The sequence below is a fragment of the Falco biarmicus genome, chromosome Z, assembly GCF_023638135.1.
Source record: "Falco biarmicus isolate bFalBia1 chromosome Z, bFalBia1.pri, whole genome shotgun sequence".
In the NCBI taxonomy this organism is placed as follows: domain Eukaryota; kingdom Metazoa; phylum Chordata; class Aves; order Falconiformes; family Falconidae; genus Falco; species Falco biarmicus.
In genome coordinates, this window is record NC_079311.1 from 61,023,206 (window position 1) to 61,045,093 (window position 21,888).

General features: G+C 42.6%; 1 protein-coding gene and 1 long non-coding RNA gene across 2 annotated transcripts in view; both read right to left on the bottom strand.

The window, feature by feature from the left end:
* LOC130143158 (uncharacterized) overlaps positions 1 to 21,888 on the bottom strand; it is a 121,287-nt gene that overhangs the window by 74,553 nt on the left and 24,846 nt on the right. The gene's annotated exons all lie outside the window — the stretch shown is intronic.
* The window catches only part of SERINC5 (serine incorporator 5), a 44,427-nt gene that overhangs the window by 8,681 nt on the left and 13,858 nt on the right, over positions 1 to 21,888 (bottom strand). The window contains exons 2-9 of the mRNA XM_056325804.1: positions 20,527 to 20,694; positions 13,261 to 13,439; positions 12,882 to 12,964; positions 9,906 to 9,999; positions 8,072 to 8,283; positions 7,127 to 7,222; positions 4,129 to 4,255; positions 2,428 to 2,494 (exon numbers count right to left, since the gene is read on the bottom strand). Of these exons, the coding sequence (XP_056181779.1) occupies positions 2,428 to 2,494; positions 4,129 to 4,255; positions 7,127 to 7,222; positions 8,072 to 8,283; positions 9,906 to 9,999; positions 12,882 to 12,964; positions 13,261 to 13,439; positions 20,527 to 20,694 (1,026 nt within the window). The remainder of the gene's footprint in view (positions 1 to 2,427; positions 2,495 to 4,128; positions 4,256 to 7,126; positions 7,223 to 8,071; positions 8,284 to 9,905; positions 10,000 to 12,881; positions 12,965 to 13,260; positions 13,440 to 20,526; positions 20,695 to 21,888) is intronic.

Below are 21,888 nucleotides of genomic sequence, written 5' to 3' on the forward strand. Positions count from 1 at the left end.
TGTTAATATACATTAGTTCACAATATACGCTGTGATGTAATCAGGTAGTGGAGTTTCACTGGAGACTTTGATACTGTTCATACTTTAAAAAAATACAAAACAAGCTGTCCTTTAGGACAGCTTGGCTGTGGAAATAATGACTTTGCTTATTGGAAGCTTAGAGCTATCCGTGAAGGCTAAAAGATACCCCTGGACAACCAAGATGATGCCAGCATCCCAGCTCCTCTAACACATCTTTCAAATCCTCCCAGCATCATAGATAAGTAACTATTGCAAGACTGACCCCAGGGACATCTGGATCAACAGATAATCAGCAAGAACACTGCAGATACATCACTGCTTTGCAAAGTTTTACTATGACTAGTAAACAGTAGCGTGGTTGGTTAGTCAAATCTGAATGCTTGAAGGGTATAAGGTTCCTGCATAAAACCACATTCGGGGTGCCCCAATTTGGCTGGGACACCTCGTGTGCACGAACAAATATTTACCCTTGTAATTCTATACCTTGTGTTCTGGCCTCTCTCCCTAGTCGGCAGGCCAGTTGCAAGTTTTCCCCAACACCCCCAAAAATCAGATAGCAAGCCTTTAAGGTAAAGTGTCCCAACGAAAACATCACACGGCAGTCTTTACCGTGCATATCTGTGATTACATATACTTGCTGGGTTCATAAACTCATGAGAAGCCAAAAAGCTCATTCCTTTTTAAGAGGCTGGCTGAGAGTTTAAATAAACCCTTATTCTGTATCTCTCTCTACTGCTGTGCCAAGCCTCACCTACAGTGCCAGGTTGAGCTCCTGTTGGGCTGCACTCACATTCTGAAGCAAGTGCTGAATTCCTTCAAACTTTTTTATTCAGTTGCAATAAAGTCATTGCGCACACAGAGAAATGAAATTAGTAGTGCTGGCACACATACCGCTAGCTCCTTGTAATGCTCGGTTGTCTTCAGCATAGATGCCCACAAACCCTCTGTACAACACAAGCAACTGCAGAGCTCGTTCACACTCCTGGCCAGGAGACAAAGGCCTTTTGCCACAGCAAAGGCAATCAGAGTGCAATTAGTTGCTCTTCACCAGTCACTTTTTACATTTACGTTCAGCAGCTCTTGTACTGCTCTTTAAAACCAAATAGTCCTGAAATAATCCTGTTGGCAAGCCCTGCAGCAGACAAGCCAGACCCTCCCAGTGATGGGGCCACAACCAGTGCCTGCACTGTGCCAGCCACCCTCAAGCTGCCTGCTACTCCTGCCACAGGGTGCACTGCAGCCCCAAGCCCTTTGGAAAAGGTCTCCTATGGCATAATACTGGCAGAGGAAGGCGGGTGGGTGTGAAGGGCAGCTGTCTGCTACAGTGCCCCCTTGCCCTGCCCTGCCCCTCCTCAGCACAGGGCAGGAAGGCACAGGTCCTGCCTGGACCTGCCCAAGGTACACCAGGCCATGTCTTGGTGCTTGATGCTGACCTGCTGGCAGGCTGCCCACCTGAGAGGGCTGGGGTGGGGACAAGGAGCCACTGGGTGCTCAGCTGCTCGGCACTGGCACCAGCACCCCGTCCGGTCACACCATCTTGCCAGAGGAAAGCTCTGCCGGCACTGACACATTCCCACAGTGAAACGTGTTTTGCTTCCCCGCACCCAGCTACCGCAAACACCGAGTGCCTCAGCGGATACTTCTGCATTTTTGGATTTGCACAAACACTCGGATTAAAGACTTGGAAAATCGAAGTTAAAACTGCAGGTGCAGGTAACACTAGTGCAGAGAGACCTAGGGATGGAGATGCATCCTCTGAACACACACACACATACATTTGAAGAGGAACACTAACAAGCCTAAGTAAGGAGTAACTTACTCAGCAAAACCCCACCAATTCCCCAGTGTTTCTGGGTGTTGCCAGGATAAGACGACCAAAGGAACAGGCATACAGAACGAAGAAACACGTACCGCTGAACCAGGGACAAGAAATGAAATCTGAGATGAAATTATAGGCAAAAAGAAAGGAAGTACTTATGTGTGGAAATAAGATAGAAACTTGGGCTCTTAGTCCGTTGCTACGGGAACAAAGGCAACCAGGACTGAAAAAGTTCAAGAACGCCTCCACTTCTTCATAGCTTCCCAGCAAACCTTTCCTTTAAATAGGAGGACATAATCTTGTGTGGAGCAGCACAACAAGATTCATGGGAAGCCTGTAGGATGTTAAATCAACTGCAAGAGCAACAAATTATTTCAGTACATAAAAGGCACCTCCACAGGACCAGAAAGAGCTACAAAAGGGTCAATGTGGACAAGTGTTCTGACAAGTCCCTACCCTGAGGCACACAGCTATGAACAAACTTTTGTTTTCACCTAGTTACGGATGACTTAGCCATGAAAACAACAGCAAGAAAAGCACATGAGGAAGTCTGTACAGAAATCCTGTGGGAGGGAGCGAGAACTCACGTCAGTTTCAGGTGTTGCATATATTCCCCTCAGTGCCTCTGAGCTTGCACGTGTTGTTGAAGTCAAACTAGGAGGAAAAGAAAACACTGTCAAAACCTCAGCATGAGTATAAAGCCCAACAGTGTGATTTTTCAACACCACAGCAATCATAAATGGTCTACTCCCATTATCTAAGCTAAGCATTTGCCTGGACGTAGCAACAAGCACTAAGCCTGTGAAAAGTTTGTTCTGCACAAGTATAAACCAGCCTGAAAACAGCCACTGGCCAACTCAGTCTGAATCACGAGCTTAAAAAGTAGGTCACTCATGAAAGGTGAATTCATCACCATCAGACAGCAGCAGACAGCTAAGTGCTCCAATTTGCAATTCAGAAGAGCTCTCCCCTGCCGTGCACAACCGGTGCTTTTATATTAACTGCACAGCCATCGCTTTGGCTCAGCATTTCTGTAAAAGCTTTGCCATCGAAGTAACAGGTCACTGGCAGCAGTTTTCAAAAGTAAATTACCAACAACTGTTGTCTGTGTACCAGTTCCTGGAGATCACTTTCTTGCATGACTGTAGCTGTCTGGGGGGAATCCTTTCTAGTTTCTCCTGATCAGAAATATTTCTTGCCCAGTCTTCCCCTTACAGGATGTGTAATGCAAACTTCCCACTACCCACAGGGAGACGTGTGTTAATGCTTTGCTGTACACACTGAGCCTTAGTAATACTTTAAAACATTCCCCTGAAAGCCTTCCTATCTCTGCAGCTACATGGCACACCCCCCTGCAGGCTACCTGAAGGTTTTCTGCATTCCTGAAACACCCTGTGGCACTGCAAATACTGTTCTAATGTGAACTAGATCCATGACACATGATATCCATGTATTTGATACCAGAATTAAAAGGTATCAGAAACAGAAGAGTAGCTGTGCTACCTCTTCTTCAGAAAGTCTCTCATTTTAATTTCAAAATTATGAAGAAGTTTCAGTATGTGAATTTTCAATTGATTCAAAAGCAGAACCTGCTCAAAATCCTGCAGCAGACAGGCAGTGCTGTCTCCTGGCAACCCGCACAGCCAAAACAAGTGATACATCACCTTTCAGTCATCAGCAACTGCCCCCTCCCTGTCCCGCAGCATGACTTAATTTATCGATGTGAGTGCAATAATACGAGGTAAGCATCACAACTATATGGGCACAAACAGATTTTTTTAGAGCAGGAGATTGCTGGCAAATCCTGATGGCAGTACTGTGTTCATCATTTGTTCAACAGAAGACCTAAACACTCCGTTTTGTTTGTTTTAAAGACCCTCAAGAAGCAGTCATAGCCTCTGCCAGGAGGCTACAAAAATTTCAAATAGCTTTTTTAGATGGACATAACTGCTTAGAGTTTTTTAATAGAAAGAGTAAATACCGAATCAAAGCCCTCTCAGACTGTTGGGATCACAGACAGCTTGAAATTTTCCCCTCCTTTTCTAGATACAAATTGCTCTATTTGGTTTTAATGAAATATAGTTCTTTCAAAAGTTGTATTACCTTGTTGAACATTTTTGGCTAAAATATCTAACCATTCTGAAACTGAGGAGAATATGAACCTTCCATCTCAATTCTATTCTACTTCTCCCCATTACTTTGCCTGCATGAGACCTGCTATAAGCCTTTACTAGTTGGACCGTGATATCTGCATTTACAGTGAGGTAACCGCAAACCCCCAGACTTACCAAGAATATAAAATGCAGCCAAACAAAATGGTAGTACCCAGGCCAGTAACCAGGTTTTCATCTCTGTGCAGGCCTTGACTAAATTCAGGTACACAGATTGTGATATTCTGATTGTTTTCATCCAGCACTTCACAAAAAAAACCACCAAAGGAACAGTTAGGAAAGATCATTTCACTGCATTTCAACATAGTCTTCACACCAAAGGTTTTCAGTCAAATATTTTTATTACTTCAGACACTTGTGTATGTACATTTCAGTTGTGTCTATCTATCTTTTTAAAAGATTACACAGAAAAAATTCTGTACATCTGACCTGGCAGATTCTGTGTTTCAAGCAAAACAAAAATGCAACTTAGCAGGTTACTAAAATTTCTTGTTTGACCAGAGCAGACAAGTAAAAAGACTGCTTTGTGAACTAACAGGTTCAAAGTTTACTAACACTTCACCCAAGACTACAGAGCCATGTAAGACCAAAGTAAGTACAGACCTGACCACAAGCTTCTTTGACAGCAGGGGTGCCTTGAGGACAACTATGAAATTCATACTCAGTGAAAGAGAAAAATGGTGGTCTGTAGTTGCCCTGTTCTATACAGAAGACCAAAGAAAAGTACAGGCAGCAGTTACAGGCAGGATTTTATCTTAACATCTAAGCAATATTACTTCTAGGTTCCTGAAATGAAACCAATTCAGTCCTTGATCTTGCAAGATGCACATGGCTTTTTGGTGTCTGCTTGAAGATAAGACAAGGCAGAGTAGTAGCCTGCAGCATCACCCCAAAGCAAGAGATTACAGCTGCACCTCATCTCAAATCAAGAGCCTTTTGAGACAATACTGTTTAAGGCAAACTGTGTTCCCATCTCCTCTTCCCTTCCAGCAGCCACATTGCATCCCCACTGGGACAGCACAACTATTTGTAAGGGCAGAGGGCAAAATGCAGCCAAGGCTACACCCAGGTTAAAAATAAACTCAAAATTCAGTCCCCTGACCTGGTGGGGGAGGACTGTGCATGGCCCTGCACGGCTGCACAAATGGCTTTATCAACACACAGCAGGGACAGGGCAGAGGCGGGAGAAAAAGAAGAGATGACAAGCCTTTATAAAAGACCTTGGTCAGAGATGTGCAGAATCCCCCACCAGCATCCACCAGGGATGCATCTGCAGCAGGGTGGGTTCACTGTTTGGCAGGTCTTTTATCTTTTCAGTTCCAGACTTAGTTAAGACACAAAGCGATAACACAGGTTCAGCAGACATTACCTTGTGTTTGCCCACTCCTTCTAAACATATTTGCAACTCTGCTTTTTGGGTGTTGTATATAAATACTTGTGGCTTGCATTTTCTTCAGGCCTGGTTTGCAAAGTGGCCAATTTGCAAGATGGCCAATTGGAAAGTCCTTCCTTGAGGAATGAGTCAACATTAGGTAAGTTCATGGCAAATATCAGTGACAGGGCATGAGACACATTAGTAAGTGCCAGCACCCCATACATTCTCCAGCACATGCCACTATAAAAGCTGCACAGGCCAGTATGAGAGTCCTTATCATACAGACAGGGGGGAAAGGTGCACCTCTGAGAACAGATGACAACCATGAGAGTTCTCTGGCCTGGGAAGACCAGAAAGGACCATCTGATTCAGGAGGTCTGAGAGAGCGTGCTTGATGTATACTCTGACAAATGCAACAATCACACTTGCAAAACCTACAAGAACTGGAGCATTCACTTAACATCTGAAAGCTTTGTTTGTCACCAGTTAATACCATACACCACTTTCTTCACCTTTTTTCTTCTTTTTTTTAGTGTCAAGTCTTATCAGTAATTCAGATACCTTCTAAATTAACTTCTATATTCATTCAAGAACACTGCTTAAGCTCCATCAATAAATTATCCATCTAAATACTGTTTTTCTTTCTTAGATCTAAAATACAATGTGCATGTGCCTGTGCCTACACAAGTGTGACAGCAGGAAGATTCTTTCCCCCACCTCTCCCCTTTCTTCTTAGGGGGTGTCTGTAAAAAATTCTCCTTCCTGCCAAAACATTTTTTCTCTTTAGTTATTGTTAGTTATTCAACAATAAAAGTTGAGCAATAATTAAAAATGGGGGTTTAGCATTAGTAATTTGAACCAGAAAAGTAATCTTTAAGTGAGAAGAATGCTCCCTGTCCAAATAGGTGAATCTGATGGTTACCTGGGAAAAGGAAACAGTTTCAGTTGTGCTTGTCAAGTCTTGCTGGGGTTTTGTAGCATAAAGAACATAAAAGTCTAGGGAGTTCCCTACTCTGGGCTTGCAATGCCAATAGTGAGAAGGCAAGCGGAGTGCAGGAACTCTGCTGAAGAACAGCATCATCTCACACAACTGCAACATAACTCCAAGTCCTTCCTTTCTCAGAATGTTTCCTCTCAAAATGAAAGATGAATGGTACTCAAGTTTCTGCTCCATTAGGAATCCAGAGCTAAGGCTATCTAGCATACCAGTTCTAGGAGAAAAGAAGTGATTTTAGTATGCACTTTGATGGCCAGCACCTACTAACTGGTGGTGGACTGAGTCAACTTTTGGACGGAGCTGATCACCCCATTCTTCCAGAGGCATCCAAGAGCCATTTGTTCCAACTCCTTTCCCATCATGTGACCAAACACATTATGTATTTAGTCATATTCTATTGTACAAGAACATGCACTTGCCACATGAGGAATAGGCTACAAGACTCTGGGAAATCTGTCCACGGGAAGCAGGCTGGAATTGCTCTGGTGCAACAGATGCAACTCACCCAAGGTAAGTTAAGCTCCTCTAAACAAAGCATTTAAGGTACATGGTGAGTGCCAATTGCATGGGTTCTCTGCTGCATAGATTTATGTTTAGGATTCGCAATTTCTTCTGCGTGGGCCAGAACAGACCAAACCCAGCACTCCTATATCCCCAAATCTATTTAACTCAGGTTCGTTAAATTCTTGCTTTCAGTACATGGCATGTCTAAAAGAATTTGCATAAAGCATTATAAAACTTACTAGTTTCTGGTGGCTTGCTGGATAGTGCTGAGAAAGTGAGGTACATGACGTAGCAACTGATAACTCCTGACTGCAGCAATCCAGAATGGGGCTGGCCTTTACAAGAAAGAGGAAAATAAATTATTTTTGCAGACATTTTAACAAGCTGAAAAAGAAACTCCTATCCTTTAAATAACAGTACTTATTATACTTAATATAATAAGTACTGTTATTTAGTACTTAACTAGTTTCTTTCAGAAGAGTATCTTTTGTTTTACTTTGAGCAGTCCCTAAGTCTTTGAGGCAGTTTAGATACATTTCCACTGGCATGTAAAGAGGCTGTCCCTTAGTTCTGCTGGCTGTTTTAGAAAGGTATTAAATATTCCCATGTAAGTAAAGAATCACCCCTCTGCTCTCTCCCAAAGCACCAGCTTTCCAAAACCTATTGACAAGCTGCCATGATAATTTTATTTGCCTGTAAAATTTGTGCTGGAGTCACTCCAATTATTATTTCCAGGTCCAATGTATGCAAGATACTAACAGCACACATAAAATACACCAAAGCATGAAATACTGCTGTCAGCTTCTCCAGGCCCAAACTTTACAGATGGTAGATCACAAGCAGTCAAGAGTAAATGATAAAACAGCGGTGAATGAGTTTGACAGCTATTACCTCAACTGCTACCATGGTAAGAGTTGTGTAAGCTCCACAACACATTACCAGCCACCAACATTTGAGCCCTCTTTACAGTATGCCTGCCTGATGGCACACCCAGAACGTCTCACAGCTCTGTAGATGCAGCAGCTGAGCGGATGACCAGCAGCAGCACTTCATAGTGTACTTAAAGGGGCAAGAGCAGCACCAGCTCTGAACTGTCATGAGACTCTGCCCAGACATGGCTCATGCCTCCAGACACCCAACTGTGGCAGCACCAGAAATCCAGGAGAAGAGGTCAGCAGACTCACGATTCTGGACACACGGTGATATGGCCACCAGCGACACAAAGAGGCACAGGCCACCATTAACACCAATCAGGACCTTGTTGTACATGCAGCCATCAGCGCGCGTGTAGAAAAGAGCCATGAGGACCAGGGCTGCCACAGCAACGGAGTACAAGATGAGAGTGACCAGGGCAAGCAAACCATTCCACATCTGCTTGTGGTTTGCACCTGCAGTCCTGGGGAGAGAGAGACAAGCACCTTATCTTTTTCTTCCCTTCCTGAAAATATAAAAATCTAGCAATTGAATAGTGCATATCCTCAAACACATAAGACAGTGCTTACTCTCCTGAAGCATGTGTATGTGACTATACCAACACAGGTCTTTGCAAGGTTCCTCCCATGAAACAGAAGGAAACATTCCAAGGTTCCTCCCATGAAACAGAAGGAAACATTCCTTAGCATTAATGTTCGCCTTCTGTATTATCATGCCCAGCTGTTTCTGCAATTATAGCCCATTGTGACTCCTAGAATTCCCAGTCTCTGGTATCAGCACATCTCACCTCAATACTTCAGGGACTTCCTCAGCAGGAACTTGGGAATGCCCCAGGCTCAGCTAGCAGGTGGTGCTCTTCACACAAGGACAGCAAAGGCATATCACTTGGCACAGCTGCTCTTCTGGCCCCTGCACTACCTGGACAGTTCTACTACCCCCTTGCTCAAAAAGCGTCCTCCCCCTTTGGGTCTATCCCACCAGTCTCCCTCAGCTAAAGCTGTCCATCTTGTCTTCCTCTCTTCACCTTCCAAGTACCTTTTGGAAATATCATTGGGGGTTTTTTTAGGAGTAGCAACTAAAAAAGTTGTTTTGACACCTTTTTGGTGCAAAGGAGGTTTTTCGGGTTTTGATCTTGTTTTGGTTTTTTTTGTTGGGTTTTTGTTGTTTTGTTTAGTGGAAACATGACTTACTTCAAAAGAGTATCTAATGTTGAGAGTGCTGCTGTTGGAAATATTTCATCCACAGAAAAGCAGCTGCTGTAATTAACAGCAAAAATATCTGCAGTATAAGGAGATCTTACCCCTTACTCCATGAAAACAGGTATTTGACAAAGCAGAAAGGTTTGCTAAAACTCTTAGCAGTCAGTATGCTAACTAGAACAAGAGAGGACTGCAAAGGTTTGCAGAGGAAGAAATGAAAGACAAAAAGCATGGAGGTGGAGGTAGAGGATCCTGCATATATGTGGGAGGACAAATTAAATATTTGAAATGTATTAAAGGCTAAGGCCTAGGAAAGCAATAGCAAATATGCTTAAACCAAAAATAAAGTCAATGCCAAAACGGGGTATATGTGGATTGATAATGGAATATTATGTAGATGAAAGCAAAAAAGTTGAAGATAAAGCAGCAGTTCTCATGTCAAGAAAAAAAATTTAATGTGCATTAAGCTGACACAAAAAAGCAGGATTTACCAGTTTACATCACTGCACACAGCTCACAGTTACATTTTGCAAATCCAGTTTTATTCCCTTGCACCCCCTCTCTTTCTTAGCAGGTATATTTTCATACAAAATATAAACTAACTTAAAGTAAGGCACTTCTGCATCCCAACACACTATTACATACTGGAAGATGAGCAATTCCAGTTAAGAATAAATCACCAGAACAGAAGTGAGTAAGGAGGAAACACCTTTGCTGAGGAAGGAGAAAGTGGATGTAGCAAAGATGAACAGCTCTAAATATTGGCATTAAAGTGTCTTCTTTCAGAAATTACATCCATGCTACTTTTAAATTCTTTGTTACAAGAAATCTATTGTTCAGGAGTCCACCAGAATTTTACAGAAGTAACTACTTGCCCAACACATACCAATTTTTATTCCATTTGTGTGCAAACTCAACAAGCAGGATGAGCTGAATGGCAATGAAAAGGAAACCTCCTGTTGCTCCTACGTAGCGCCAGGCTGCAAAGCAGAGGGGCAGAAAATAGGTCAAACTGCAGTCACCTTTCCCTTAGGATAAAATGGAATTATCGTCTATGCAGTGAAGCTGTTATGCTGTTTGAATATCCCAAGCCCACAGATATAGCAGGAGATGAGAGATTTCAGCTCAGCTAACTCAAGCTTACCTCCCTGATGAATTCAGCTTGCAACCTGCCACACTTTCAAAATAAGCCTGTTAGGACATTTACTGAGTTTCCCTAACCTAGAGAATTTTTGTGGAGACTGAGTTACTATATTCAGACAGAAAATACTGAAACCTTTATTTGTGACTGGTGGGAGGGAGGTAGTGTGAAGGCATTTTCACAGGCATCTAAACCCTGAAATTGTAAGGTACTGGAACCCAGTACTAAAAAGGGCAATTTCTTCCTTTCCAGATTCCAGTACCACAGAAAAACAAAGGTGGAGCTTATCTATTTACAAGCGTTGTCCCTAGCCACTCCCAAAGAGATGGGAACACTTGATACTCACTGACTAGTTTTCAGACAAGTTACTTGACTACTTAACCACTGACCTACATATACTGTATTTGGGTAGCTATTTGGAAACTTTGGAGAAGAGACCTCTATTTTGCAACATCAGAAGTGTCTGAGGAAATACTGATACCTGTTTAAATGTTCAGTTGCTTATACAGCTTGTGCTTATACAGCCCAGGCATAGGCTATAAATGACTCCAAACATGCAGCTGATTTCACTGAATATGACCAAGGAAGTGTACTAGTGAAATTCAGCCATATCCTACCATTGTGTTTTCCTTTTGAAAAAAGCTTGTGGGAGTGAAGTGGAAGAACAGAACAGTCAGGTCACGTTACCCTTAGCAGAAGATGCAGAGATTTTTTTTGGTTTTTTTTACTGTACCATAACCTCCTTATTTGAAAGCAAGCAGAAACGCTATTTGTCTGGTTTTGCTAAGCATATTATATGCACTTGATAAGCATGCTGTTCTTCAAACAAACAAAACAAAACCCCCAAAAAGCTAGCATATAAAAAAGTACATATAAAAATATGCAGGGAACAAGGTGTGTGCATGTGTTTGGGAGAGGCAGAGCAGGAAAAAGCAGACCACCAATCCAGTGAGTAATTAAATAGCCAGACTTTCATGATATCCCACTGCCACAGGCAGGACACTGCAAGACGTTTTAGATCCATCACATATAAATTTAGCATGGCCAGTATAGATTTAACACTACAGCCCAGCCAAAACTTGTGCTTGCACATAATACTCCTCCATTATTAACAACTGCTAAGCTTGAGAAGCATAGCAAGAGTTTGTTTTGGTTGGTTTTGTTTGGTTTTCTGTGTTTGGGTTTTTTTCTTCAAAAATATACGCAAACTGGAAGAAGGCTTAAAAAGAAAAAAAACCCCAACAGTGCAAATGTATTGATGGCAGGGAAAAAAAGGGAAAACAAAAAGACACAAAATACCCAAACCATCTATAAATCTCAAACTGAGGGGCTGACTGGAGGACGGTTCAGCAGGATGTGCAGGAATACAGCTTGAGACAGAAAAGTCAAGAGCTAATCTGTGGAAGAAAGCTTGCCATGCTGTATCTCTACACTAGGTTAGACTGCTGTTGAGAAACACCACTCTAACGAGCACAAGAAGTTGTTTCCCCTTTTCCCCAAACACTTCAGTTCTTGAAGAATTTTCACCATGAAAAGGGTCACTTACAAAGATGGTAGGCAGTCTGATCATGAGTGCAATGTGTTGTACCACATGTTCCAAACAGTGATTAGACACTAAGAACATACAGTCATCCCGTGTCATCACGGAGGATAGGAATATGGATAAGGAGCCCTTCACATCTGGGGTATCAAAATGAACCAAGACCAAACAAACAGTAAGAGCAACAAGTTGCATTACACCCACCGGTGGTTTACTTGAAGTGTTTTTTACCTTAGTTTCCCAGAGCACTGTGCTCATAGTACGTCTGCCCACTCTGTTCTCTTCCCCTGTGTTACTCCTTCCTCCTCCCCTTTTAAACACCCCAGCTAGAGGAGACCGGTGTTGAAAACACAGGTAACCAAGCAAGCCTTTAGTGGAAGCAGGCAGCATACCCAACTGTTTCTTTGCATTACTGATCCCACCCCTTTCTACCTGCCCACCCTCAACAGGCTTAAGGGCTTACAAGTACCCAGCAAACTGAAGAGCCCAAACCTATCCCAGTATCATTGGGATTTTTGCTCCTAGACCACAAGAGGCCTGTGAGAAGGCTTCCCCCGGAACTGGCATTTAAGCGCTGGGCCAGTATGAGCATGCTCATGCAGTGCCAGGGCATCTTCCAAAACTGGCAATGCTTCAGGCACAGTATCCTCAGCAGAGCACTCACAACACACCCCAAGAAATCTAATTTTACCTTACTGCATTTACGCCACCAGTCTGAACGCTATCAACATCCCAAATTCTTTTGCAACACTGCAGGTTTCCAGGCAGCAAGCACCAGAGCCTGGCAGGTCACCGTGCCCCCTTGAGCACTGGCACCTCTCCACCACGCAACACTGGCTGCTGTGCTGTGGCAGAGCTACCTGCACAAGCCAAACTAACATGGCTCTGCATTTTCAAGTGAACAATTTCTTGTGCACCATTACAGCTCCCTGCTTTAATGTGCAAGACAGCATGGCAGTGGTATTTTTATCTACCTATTTGGCCTGTTCTTGATCAGAAAAAATTATGCTCTTTACTGCACAGAGTTCCCCCCAAACAACTCCAAATAATCCTTCTGCATCTGGAATATACTGATTTTATTTGAAGAAATATGGCAATCATCATCTTGATCAGGCCTTTAGGATTTATAACCACTCACAAGGTAGTACAGAATGAAGCAGCGTAACAAAACAAGGACATACCATTGAGGAAAGTGTCCTGATCAGGAATGAAGAAGGCTCCTGAGCACATTGCTGCCAGAATTACAAGTTTAACAAGCCAGAATCTAGACAAGAGGACAGGAAAAAAATAAAATAATCTGGTTGTAGTAAGAATTAGAGGTCTTCAACAAATGTACCATAAGAAAACTCAATTTAAAACCCAACAAGACAAAAAAAAGTCTTTGATGACAGATAGCCACTTTAGTTAGTTTTCACTTGCCTAGATTATTCCTCACAAAAGCAGTAAAATCAGCTTTTGTTTCATTTTGGGTTTTTTGCCTAGTACTACACCCAACTGGAAATGAGGTAGCACAAACCTGTAAAGAGTAATTGGAAATTAAGCCATCAAACAGGTACTTACCCATTATGAATGTATGCTCGGCAGCTTTTGCTGCTGTTAATTTTGATGGTGAACAAGAAGAACAAAAAGAAAAAACAGGCCATTCCAAAACAGACTTTGTACACTGCAGAGTATCCCACCAACTTCTCACACGTCTCACCCGCCTGAATACCCTTGCACATCTGCTTGTAGAAGGGAATCTGAAAAGCACAACATATTACAAGCTGTTAGATAGGACACAGGGCTCCTCATAACCAAGCATGTCTATGTCTATGTCCCACCAACTTTTCACTGGCTTCATTTAACACCTTTCACTCTTGACAGGCTCCAGCCTGGAGTTAAGGGTTCAAGGGACATAAAGAAATGTATGCCATAAGGAACTGGAGTTTTCCAAAGCCTCCACTCTCAAGTCCTTCCAGATGCTTTGGGGTACAAGCCTACCTACCTTTCCTTCAGCTATACCTGCCCCTTACTGCTGATCTCCTCACCCGGGGGACCCTCTCCTCTCTTCCCATGCTTTACAGCAAAATACTTCAAGTGCTTCAGTAATCCATCTTACCTAACCATACGGCAGTTTTACTAGCTGAAGGGGCACGAATGGAGCTGCAGGGCAAGAAGCTCTGGTTCGTGCTGCCCTCAGTGAAAACGTGGACTGAAGCACACCCAAGCAGCACAGGGGCAGCCAGCCTCCCCCTCCTCTGTCACAGCCAACAAAAGCGAGCTGTGCCAGTTGCCCTGATTTTTTTTCTAAATTAACAGGAAGAATTCCACCCTTCTCTTGACTCATTAAATATTTGCCTTTGAGGCCTTGCTCTCGCCATGAGGGCAAAGCAAACAGAGGTACATTTTGGCTTCAGTTTTGCCAGGCAGACATGATGTTGGGTGCTCAAAAAAGCATGTCTGTGTGGCCAGGACCCAATTCTGTGTGGTGTCTCTGTGCAGACACTCTCCTTGCAGCCAGGGAGTCATTTAGCTGTGCTGAAGTACAGACATTTAATTAGAAAACCATAGTTTTCAAAGAAAGAAGGGCCTCTCTGTACACTCACAGCTCTCAGCTGAGGCTGGTGAGACCAGCTGAGCAACACATCAAACTTATCTGGAGCTGACTGCTCCTACCTGCACCAGGTAACTGGAGGAGAGAGAAGGCAATGTGTGCCAGGACACAACATGCACAAATAAATAACCTGGGCAAAGGAAACAGGAATCAGTCTTCAGAAAGCATTCAGCCAGGCCAGATTTTGCTTAGGAAAAACAGACATACAAAGATTGTGGGCAACACCATTCCTGAACACTTCCAAGAAATTAGCAAAGATAGGAGTCTCTCCTTCCTTCAGCAGGCAGGTCAGCACACAAAACCAGGACAGGGAAAGAACAAACAGGACCTGATAGCAAGCGATCAGGTAGCGTTCCCAGCTGGGTAAAAAGCCATCCAAGATGCAGGACACAAGGGATAAACGTGACCGGCTGGCTTCTAGCCACCAGGCTCTGAAAGCCTTTCCCTCAGCAGGGTATGGCACTTCCCACCCCATACCAGCAATCCAAACCAGTCAGGAGCTCAACAACCCTCCTAGCAGTTTCCCAAAAAGGGGAAATATTTTAGCAGCTCACAGCACCAAGTTGCTATGGTAAGGGTAGCAAACCTAACTACAGTACTGAGCTGATCCTAGGTGGGCTAGAACCAGAAAGGAGATGAAAAGCAGGTCTCAACACAGCTGCATGTTGTTACGAGAATGGATTCAATGTTACAAGAATGGGCCACTCTGAGATGGTCTTCCCGAAGGAACTCACAGATCAGTAGCCCCAGCGTAAGAAGCTGGACAGTAAAGAAGTAGCTGTGGCTAGCTCACATCCAAGAGTCTTTAGACAGCTCCTGAGAAATTGTCTGGAGCATCAGTGACACCCTTCCCAGGTGTGAAAGGCAATGAAACGTCAGACTTGGCAAAAGCACCAGCATTCAAAACAAGCAAATGGATTGACTGGAATAATTAAAGGGACCTATCAATGCACAGTGATGCTAGGGAAAGCAACTGGGCTATCAGCTGATGCTTTCCTGTTCTTTGCTTACAATAACCATCAGTCAGCAGAGATTAAAAAGAAGCATAATACTGAACTAACAATATTTCTGAGAAAATTAGGTATTTGTTTGATACAGGTGATAGCAGACCAAGGAGACAGATTTCTCTAAGAGCTGTACTTAGTACCAAGCAGCATTTTGCTTATGAGACCTACAGAACAAAACCAAAAATGCCATGGTACTTGATTAATTGACTAGCTAATTAAGAACAGCTAATTAATCTCTGGGCAACTGTTGATGGGTATCTTCTTTAATTGCATAGGTCTCTACAGAGATCTTGATGGGATTTTTGACCCTCTATGTTCTTTCCTCCATTTAGTAGTAATTTCCTTACAGATCTGGCTGAGAGAAAATGGATGGATTCATAAGAACAATAGCTCAGTTTGTGCCTACACAGCCACAAAGAGCTCAGCTATCACGTAGTATGTGCAACACTATGCACCAGTAAGTGATGGCCACAGGAATAGTCCTGTGGGATTGAACACCCTTTTTGGAGACTTGCGATCCTGAAGGAACAAAACAAGAATAAAATCAAACTCTTGGGGACCCTGACAGATAATAAACATGAGCACAATGCTGGTGACAAAAGGCTGATGTAATGAAAAGGGTATGTTTTCATGACAGGATGGTCTATGGCTGGGAACAATTTATCAAGGCTTGTATGACTTCTTCACCAAAAGTTTAAAAAGACTGGTTGGTTTGTTTGGTTTTTTTAATTCTGTATCTCTGAAACATTCAGCTGCTGAGCAGCCTGCCCAGCCTATGTGCTTTACTAGGCTTTCCATTTGCTGGGTAGTTTTGCCAGCTGTTAAAGGCACAGATTAGTTATCTGCCAAGTCTGACATAGTGAAATATCTACTTTTATACTGTTAAAAGCAATGTGAGTTAAATTCTTTGGCCTCTGAGTAGGGGATAAAGCATTCTTGCTGCAGAAACTCAGTATCCACTCAGATAATGTAAAGGCCTTTGTTGCTGCACAATAATGATGTTATCACAGCAAAGCTGGCAATTTTCCAAGTGCACTGAAACAAAACATTTTGAGATGATAGCAACATCTACAGAAACAGGGACAGACTACCCTGAACTTGCTTTCCCGTCACTGTGAGTTGCTGACACCTGAAATAAATGGAGTGAAAGAAGCAAGCCAACATGGCCACACCGCATCCAGGCTCCAGCTGGCAGGGGCTTAGCCACCTCTGAGCCTGGGTCTGTCTGTACCCAAAAGTGAATTCAGGAGCATGGGAAACAGCATCAGAGGGGGAATAGGAAAGAAGAAATGTGTAGAAATGGGCCTGCAGAGCCCAAAGGAGACTGTGTTTGTATGGACATACTCAACCAACAGAGGGAGAATGAGAATGTGGCAATGAACTTTGTTATGGAAATAGGGGAAGTATGAAAGAAAATCTGTGTAGAGGGGGAGACAAGGGCAAAAAAATGGGTACAAGAGCCTGTCCTGAGCAGCTGAGAAATGAAAACCAAAAAAACCCAATCAAACCAAAACATATGCCATCTTGCATCTATGGCTAAATTCTTATCAGAAATAGGCAATGGGCATCTGCACTTAAAAAACTCATTTTTGGTAGCAAATGTGATTTTTAACATACTGTAATTAAGGGCCAAAATATAAACCTGGCTGGGGAAACAAGCCTGAAAGCATGCTCTGCCAGAACACGTAACAATCTAGAACTAAAACGCTTTGACACAACTGCACTGGTTTTTACTGGTGCTCATTTTCCTGAAAACATCTTTCTTATTTTCCTTTCATTATTTGAATAGGACATGGAAATTTTCAGGGTAAACCCCCCAGTTTTGAAACAGCTTTAATATTAAAAATAAATCTAAAAAATAAACAAAAACACTACTTTGACAGATCAAAACAATACTCTCCCTTTTCTTCTCTGAATTATCCTTTCAAAGCCTGTGAAACGCGAGTTTTGCTTCAACAGAACATTTGTGAGTAAAGTTGTACCTGTTTTTCAAAAAAAGAGAGTAACTGAAAAAAGACATATAGATTGAGGCACAGAAGCACTTCTTCAAGTTGGGTTCTGCTTTGCTTCATTTTGGAACAGAGTCAAGTCTCTAAACAATTTTGTGTAAATGCATATTGGTCTTTTCTGTCCCCATCGCTGAGGCTCTGACATCTTGATTGATGCTCTACCCCATCTTTTGCCTTGATACACAACCTTGTTCCTCTGAAATCTATTCTACACACTACTATCCAAATATTTTCCTGGTCAAAACCATCCACTCTTCCCTACCCCTCCATTGCCTCTTGCTTCTTCCCCAGAGATCAAACAAAAATGCCCGGGTTTCTTTGCACATTTTTCAGAATTTAATTCTTCGGTCCTCTTCCTCTTGGTGTCCCATGGGTGCAGAAACAGCTCAAGAGATGGGGAAAAACAGTGAAAACAACAGAGAAAAAAAATCTCTCCCAAAAGACCCTGTTCAATTGTTAAGGCTTGCCACAAAATACAACGTCCTCAAAACGCTGCAGGTTAGATTAGGAACCAAGGTTTTGAAACCATAATTAAATACTCCACAGGTAGCATGTCCTCCCACTGACACGGCTTCGTCCACCTGCCAACTTCGGTGAGGATGTGGATGGAAGCTGAGCTCCCTGGGACAGTGCTTCATTTTTCCAGCCATGTTGCAGGGCACAGACCAGTTCCCCAGCTCTGGGCTGGCACCTGCAAATTAGGAACTGAAAAATTGTCCTAAACATGTTTTACTTAACAGAATGCATGACCATGGGGATAGAGAAATACTGCAAAACAAATACAAACGTTTTTTAAAAGTCTCTGTTCACGGTGTCCATAAGAGAGTCCATTTGCTGCTGTTCCCTCTCAAAATAATACCGAAGGACGAAGTGCTACAATAAATACTTTTAGAACTATTTTAGACTTGGGAATTTATAGCAAATAAACTAAAAAAAGCCTCTAACTGACAAGAGAGAGAGATCCCTTTCACATAATTTCAGCAAAACATCAGTTAAAGCAGACAAATGGTTCCCTGACGAGATTATGGGTCCCTAAAGGACCACACTAAAATTTTAAATTTAATTTTAATACAAAAATTTTAACAATCTAATAGAAATTAATTAAAACACTGTCTCCTCTCAAGGAAGAGTGGGTGAGGTCCTAGAAGCACCATGCGAAGTGTTTCCTTGTAATCTGGCTTCAGGACCTAGAAGTGCTTCACGGTCCAACCAAAAGCTAGGGAATCAGTAAGTGCCCAGCACTTTCAAAAGACAGTTCATCATTGGGAAGCTGAGACTGGTTAGTCTGAATAAACATTTTCAAGGTGCGCTCTGTTACAACTGCCCTGAATTAGCTTCAAGAGTCTTTGAACTCTTAAGCGCCCTGAACATAATTATTAAATTAGAGAGCAGATAAAGAAAGCCTACTCACAGATGGCCCATTTCCCATTTAAAGACATCAAGTGCTCTAAATGCAGAAGGTGATTATCGTTCCACTTCACACTAACAGCTACTCTTTGTGCCATTTCTTCCCACACTGAGTTTTCAAGCCTATGAACTGGAAAAGAAATTTGGCAATACTGAAAAGCATGTTGTTGAAGGCTTCTTGAATCACTCTTCTGTTGGATAAAGAGCCGGTATTTTTTGTTAGGGATACAAGCTGCATTAAAACCACACTTCTGATGGAAAATGACTTTATGAAATTTGGACGTGAGCACATAATTTGTCTCCCACACACTTGAGTTCCTTGGGTTATTCACTTTATTGCCAAACTAAGCATCTAGTAAGTCAAAATAATTCCTGGCAAACAATTTCAGCACACACATGTTGAACAGTTTTTAGGTTGCAGCTCCCAGGCAAGCATCATGTCTGTCCTGGGTGCTCTTAGAAGGCTGTCAGCAGCTTCCAGTGACTGGTGGTAAGACAGTGGCACAAAGATGGCACTAGGATACTTCAAGCAAAGCACTATTATATGAAAGAAAATTAAGACAGAACATACAAGAAAGGTACAACAGGAAGAAAGAAAGGTCACTGGCAGCAGAACACAGAAACCTTCACACCAGCCTTGTCATAAGCCCACTGGTTCATCTGTGTTGCAGACCCAGGGTGCTACCACCAGCTTCTGGATCTGGGTTGCTGTGGAAGGAAGCGTTTCACAGACAACTGGAAGTCAAGTGAAGAAGGTAAGGAGGGCATCAACTTTACCAGCAACTGGTTAAACGAGGAAACAGCCTTAACTGTGCACCCAGGAGCAGGTACTTCCTCTTGGCAGGGTCACACAAAACAACTAGATGCCTGCAGAGAAGGAATCCTTCTGAACCTCCAGGGCAAGCACATTCACAACCTCGATGCAGGTCTGATGCTGACTTTGGTGCAGAAACTTAATTTTTAAGAATTAAGCAATTCAGCCATTGTTGCCTCTACTTCAAAAAAAAGATTTCTTGTAGTTTGTAGAGAGTGAGAGAGAGGATTTGTGCTGCTGAGAGCAACTTGGGTGGCTTAAGAAACCAAACCAAAGATGTGGTACAACAGGTCTAGTGTATGACCACAAGCAAGCTGGCCAGCATTTAGCTTAGGGAAGTTACACTGAGACTCTGAAAAAAAATTGAGTTTTAAAATCTAGTTTTAGCCACAGATCCTTTCACGCTTTTGAAGCTTTTTAATTAAAAAGTCAATCAGAGATGTACAGTATCTGCTGTGGTTAGAGGCCATATGAACACAATGACTCAACACACTGAAGAAAACCCCTTGTACAGGATCTGTAGCATTGTGCACTGCAGGAGTCTGTCACACAGCACCAAGAACACAGGATAAAATCATAAATGCAGCACCTGAAGAGTTACTTTGTAATTTGCTGCTCCTGTACTAAACATGTTGCCAGAGACAAACTAAATGTCAGACTGAACCAATTTGCTCTACTGTAACTTGTTCCCTAACAACCTCTAGTGATATACCCACACAGCAAACCTTGGATGGGTTCACTGCAGCATGTTTATGCAGAATGAAAAAGGAGGAAGGCTGCTAGTCCTGTAATCATTGACTCTTCCTGTTGTGAAACACACTGGATGGGTGAGCAACTGACAGGAAGAGCCTGAGCACAGCAGATCATCCCATCTGGGTCTGGAAGTGGAAGAGGGAATTGACTGCCTATTCTGAGGGAGCACCCCTACATATCAAGGGCTGTGTAAGGAGCCCTGTTTCTTTCCAGGGGCAGCAGTGGGTTCATCCTCTTACTTACATGCGTTTTCATTTCGTTAGCTACTGTTGTTGACATCATGACGCAACAGATGATAGTCACGAGGATAAAGTAAAGCGCATACATGAAACGGGTGCTGGTTGACTGTTTTATCTTGGGGCAGCATTTGCAGCACAAGGAACAAGCAGCAGTACCGCAGCAGCAGGCCAACTGGAAAACAAGACAAAAACCACAAGTCATTCCATCACTGCCTTTAGGTTTCTATTGAAAAAGTCAGACAGGGAAGCTGGGAGATTTCCAGTAAAACACCAGAATTTCTTAAGTCTTCTCCTCCCAGCTGAGAAGCATTTAAGTGGAAGCAGACTGTCTTGTTTATCAAAAGTCAGTAAGTTTAAGCACATCAGTTTCTAGCTTTCCCACCCACTAAAGAACGAGAGTGAAGAGGATGAGGAGGAACTGTTTCCAATTTTTTAATTCCACTTTTTGCTGTCTCTGTGCAGCTCATGGTCCTGACATGTTTCACCCAGCAGAAAAGGCACTGCAATGATTAGGCTCTACCTATTTCTTGCAATACACTCTCCACGCTCAGCAATGAAAAAACAAATCTGCACAAGATGACACAGACTCCAAAACTATTTGCTTCTAACATACACACAAAACTATTTTATTAAGACAAGCTGAAAGTTTTGTTTCAAAACAAGCTGTACAATCCATTTCAAGTCACCAGAACCATACTGTTCTTTTTTAAGGTGCCCTTTCTGGTACAAACACAAACAAACAAACTTTCCTACAGAACTTTTTATGGTGCTAAAGACTTAAGAGTAAATTAAAGAAGGGACGGAAAACTGTTTAAGCCACACTTTGGGATAGTTGTCCTGAAGGCTTTATAAACAGACAACAGCTATAAAAAAACCCAAACTCAAACCAACAAATATGAAACTACGTTAACAGTTCTAGATATTTTGGACAGTAGAGAAAGAATATGGAAATACTTGGCTTACTGCAAACAAGGCAAAAGACAGCTGAGCTTGAAGGACCCCAAATACAATAGCACCATCTTGAATTGAAGAAAGTCAGAGAAGAAATGCAACTTCACAGTTATTTAGAGACACACTCTAGTTGTTGCGAAGTTGAAAGCGGTGATTCCACATGCAAGATAGCAAGGCAAAAACCCCCACAGCTGCAAGGAAAATAATACTAGATCAATTTTAGCTGATACCGTCTCCAATGTTTAAACGTTACTAGAGATGGGATTCCTTGTGTATTCCTTCCTTCCTGCAGCTGAGGGTCCACCAAGATAAAAACGAAGCAGAAAGCACATAATTTCCTTATTCCACAGGAAGAAAGGTACTGAATAAACCCTGAAAGGGATCAGGCTTGATGCTTATTATTGCCTTGCTGTGA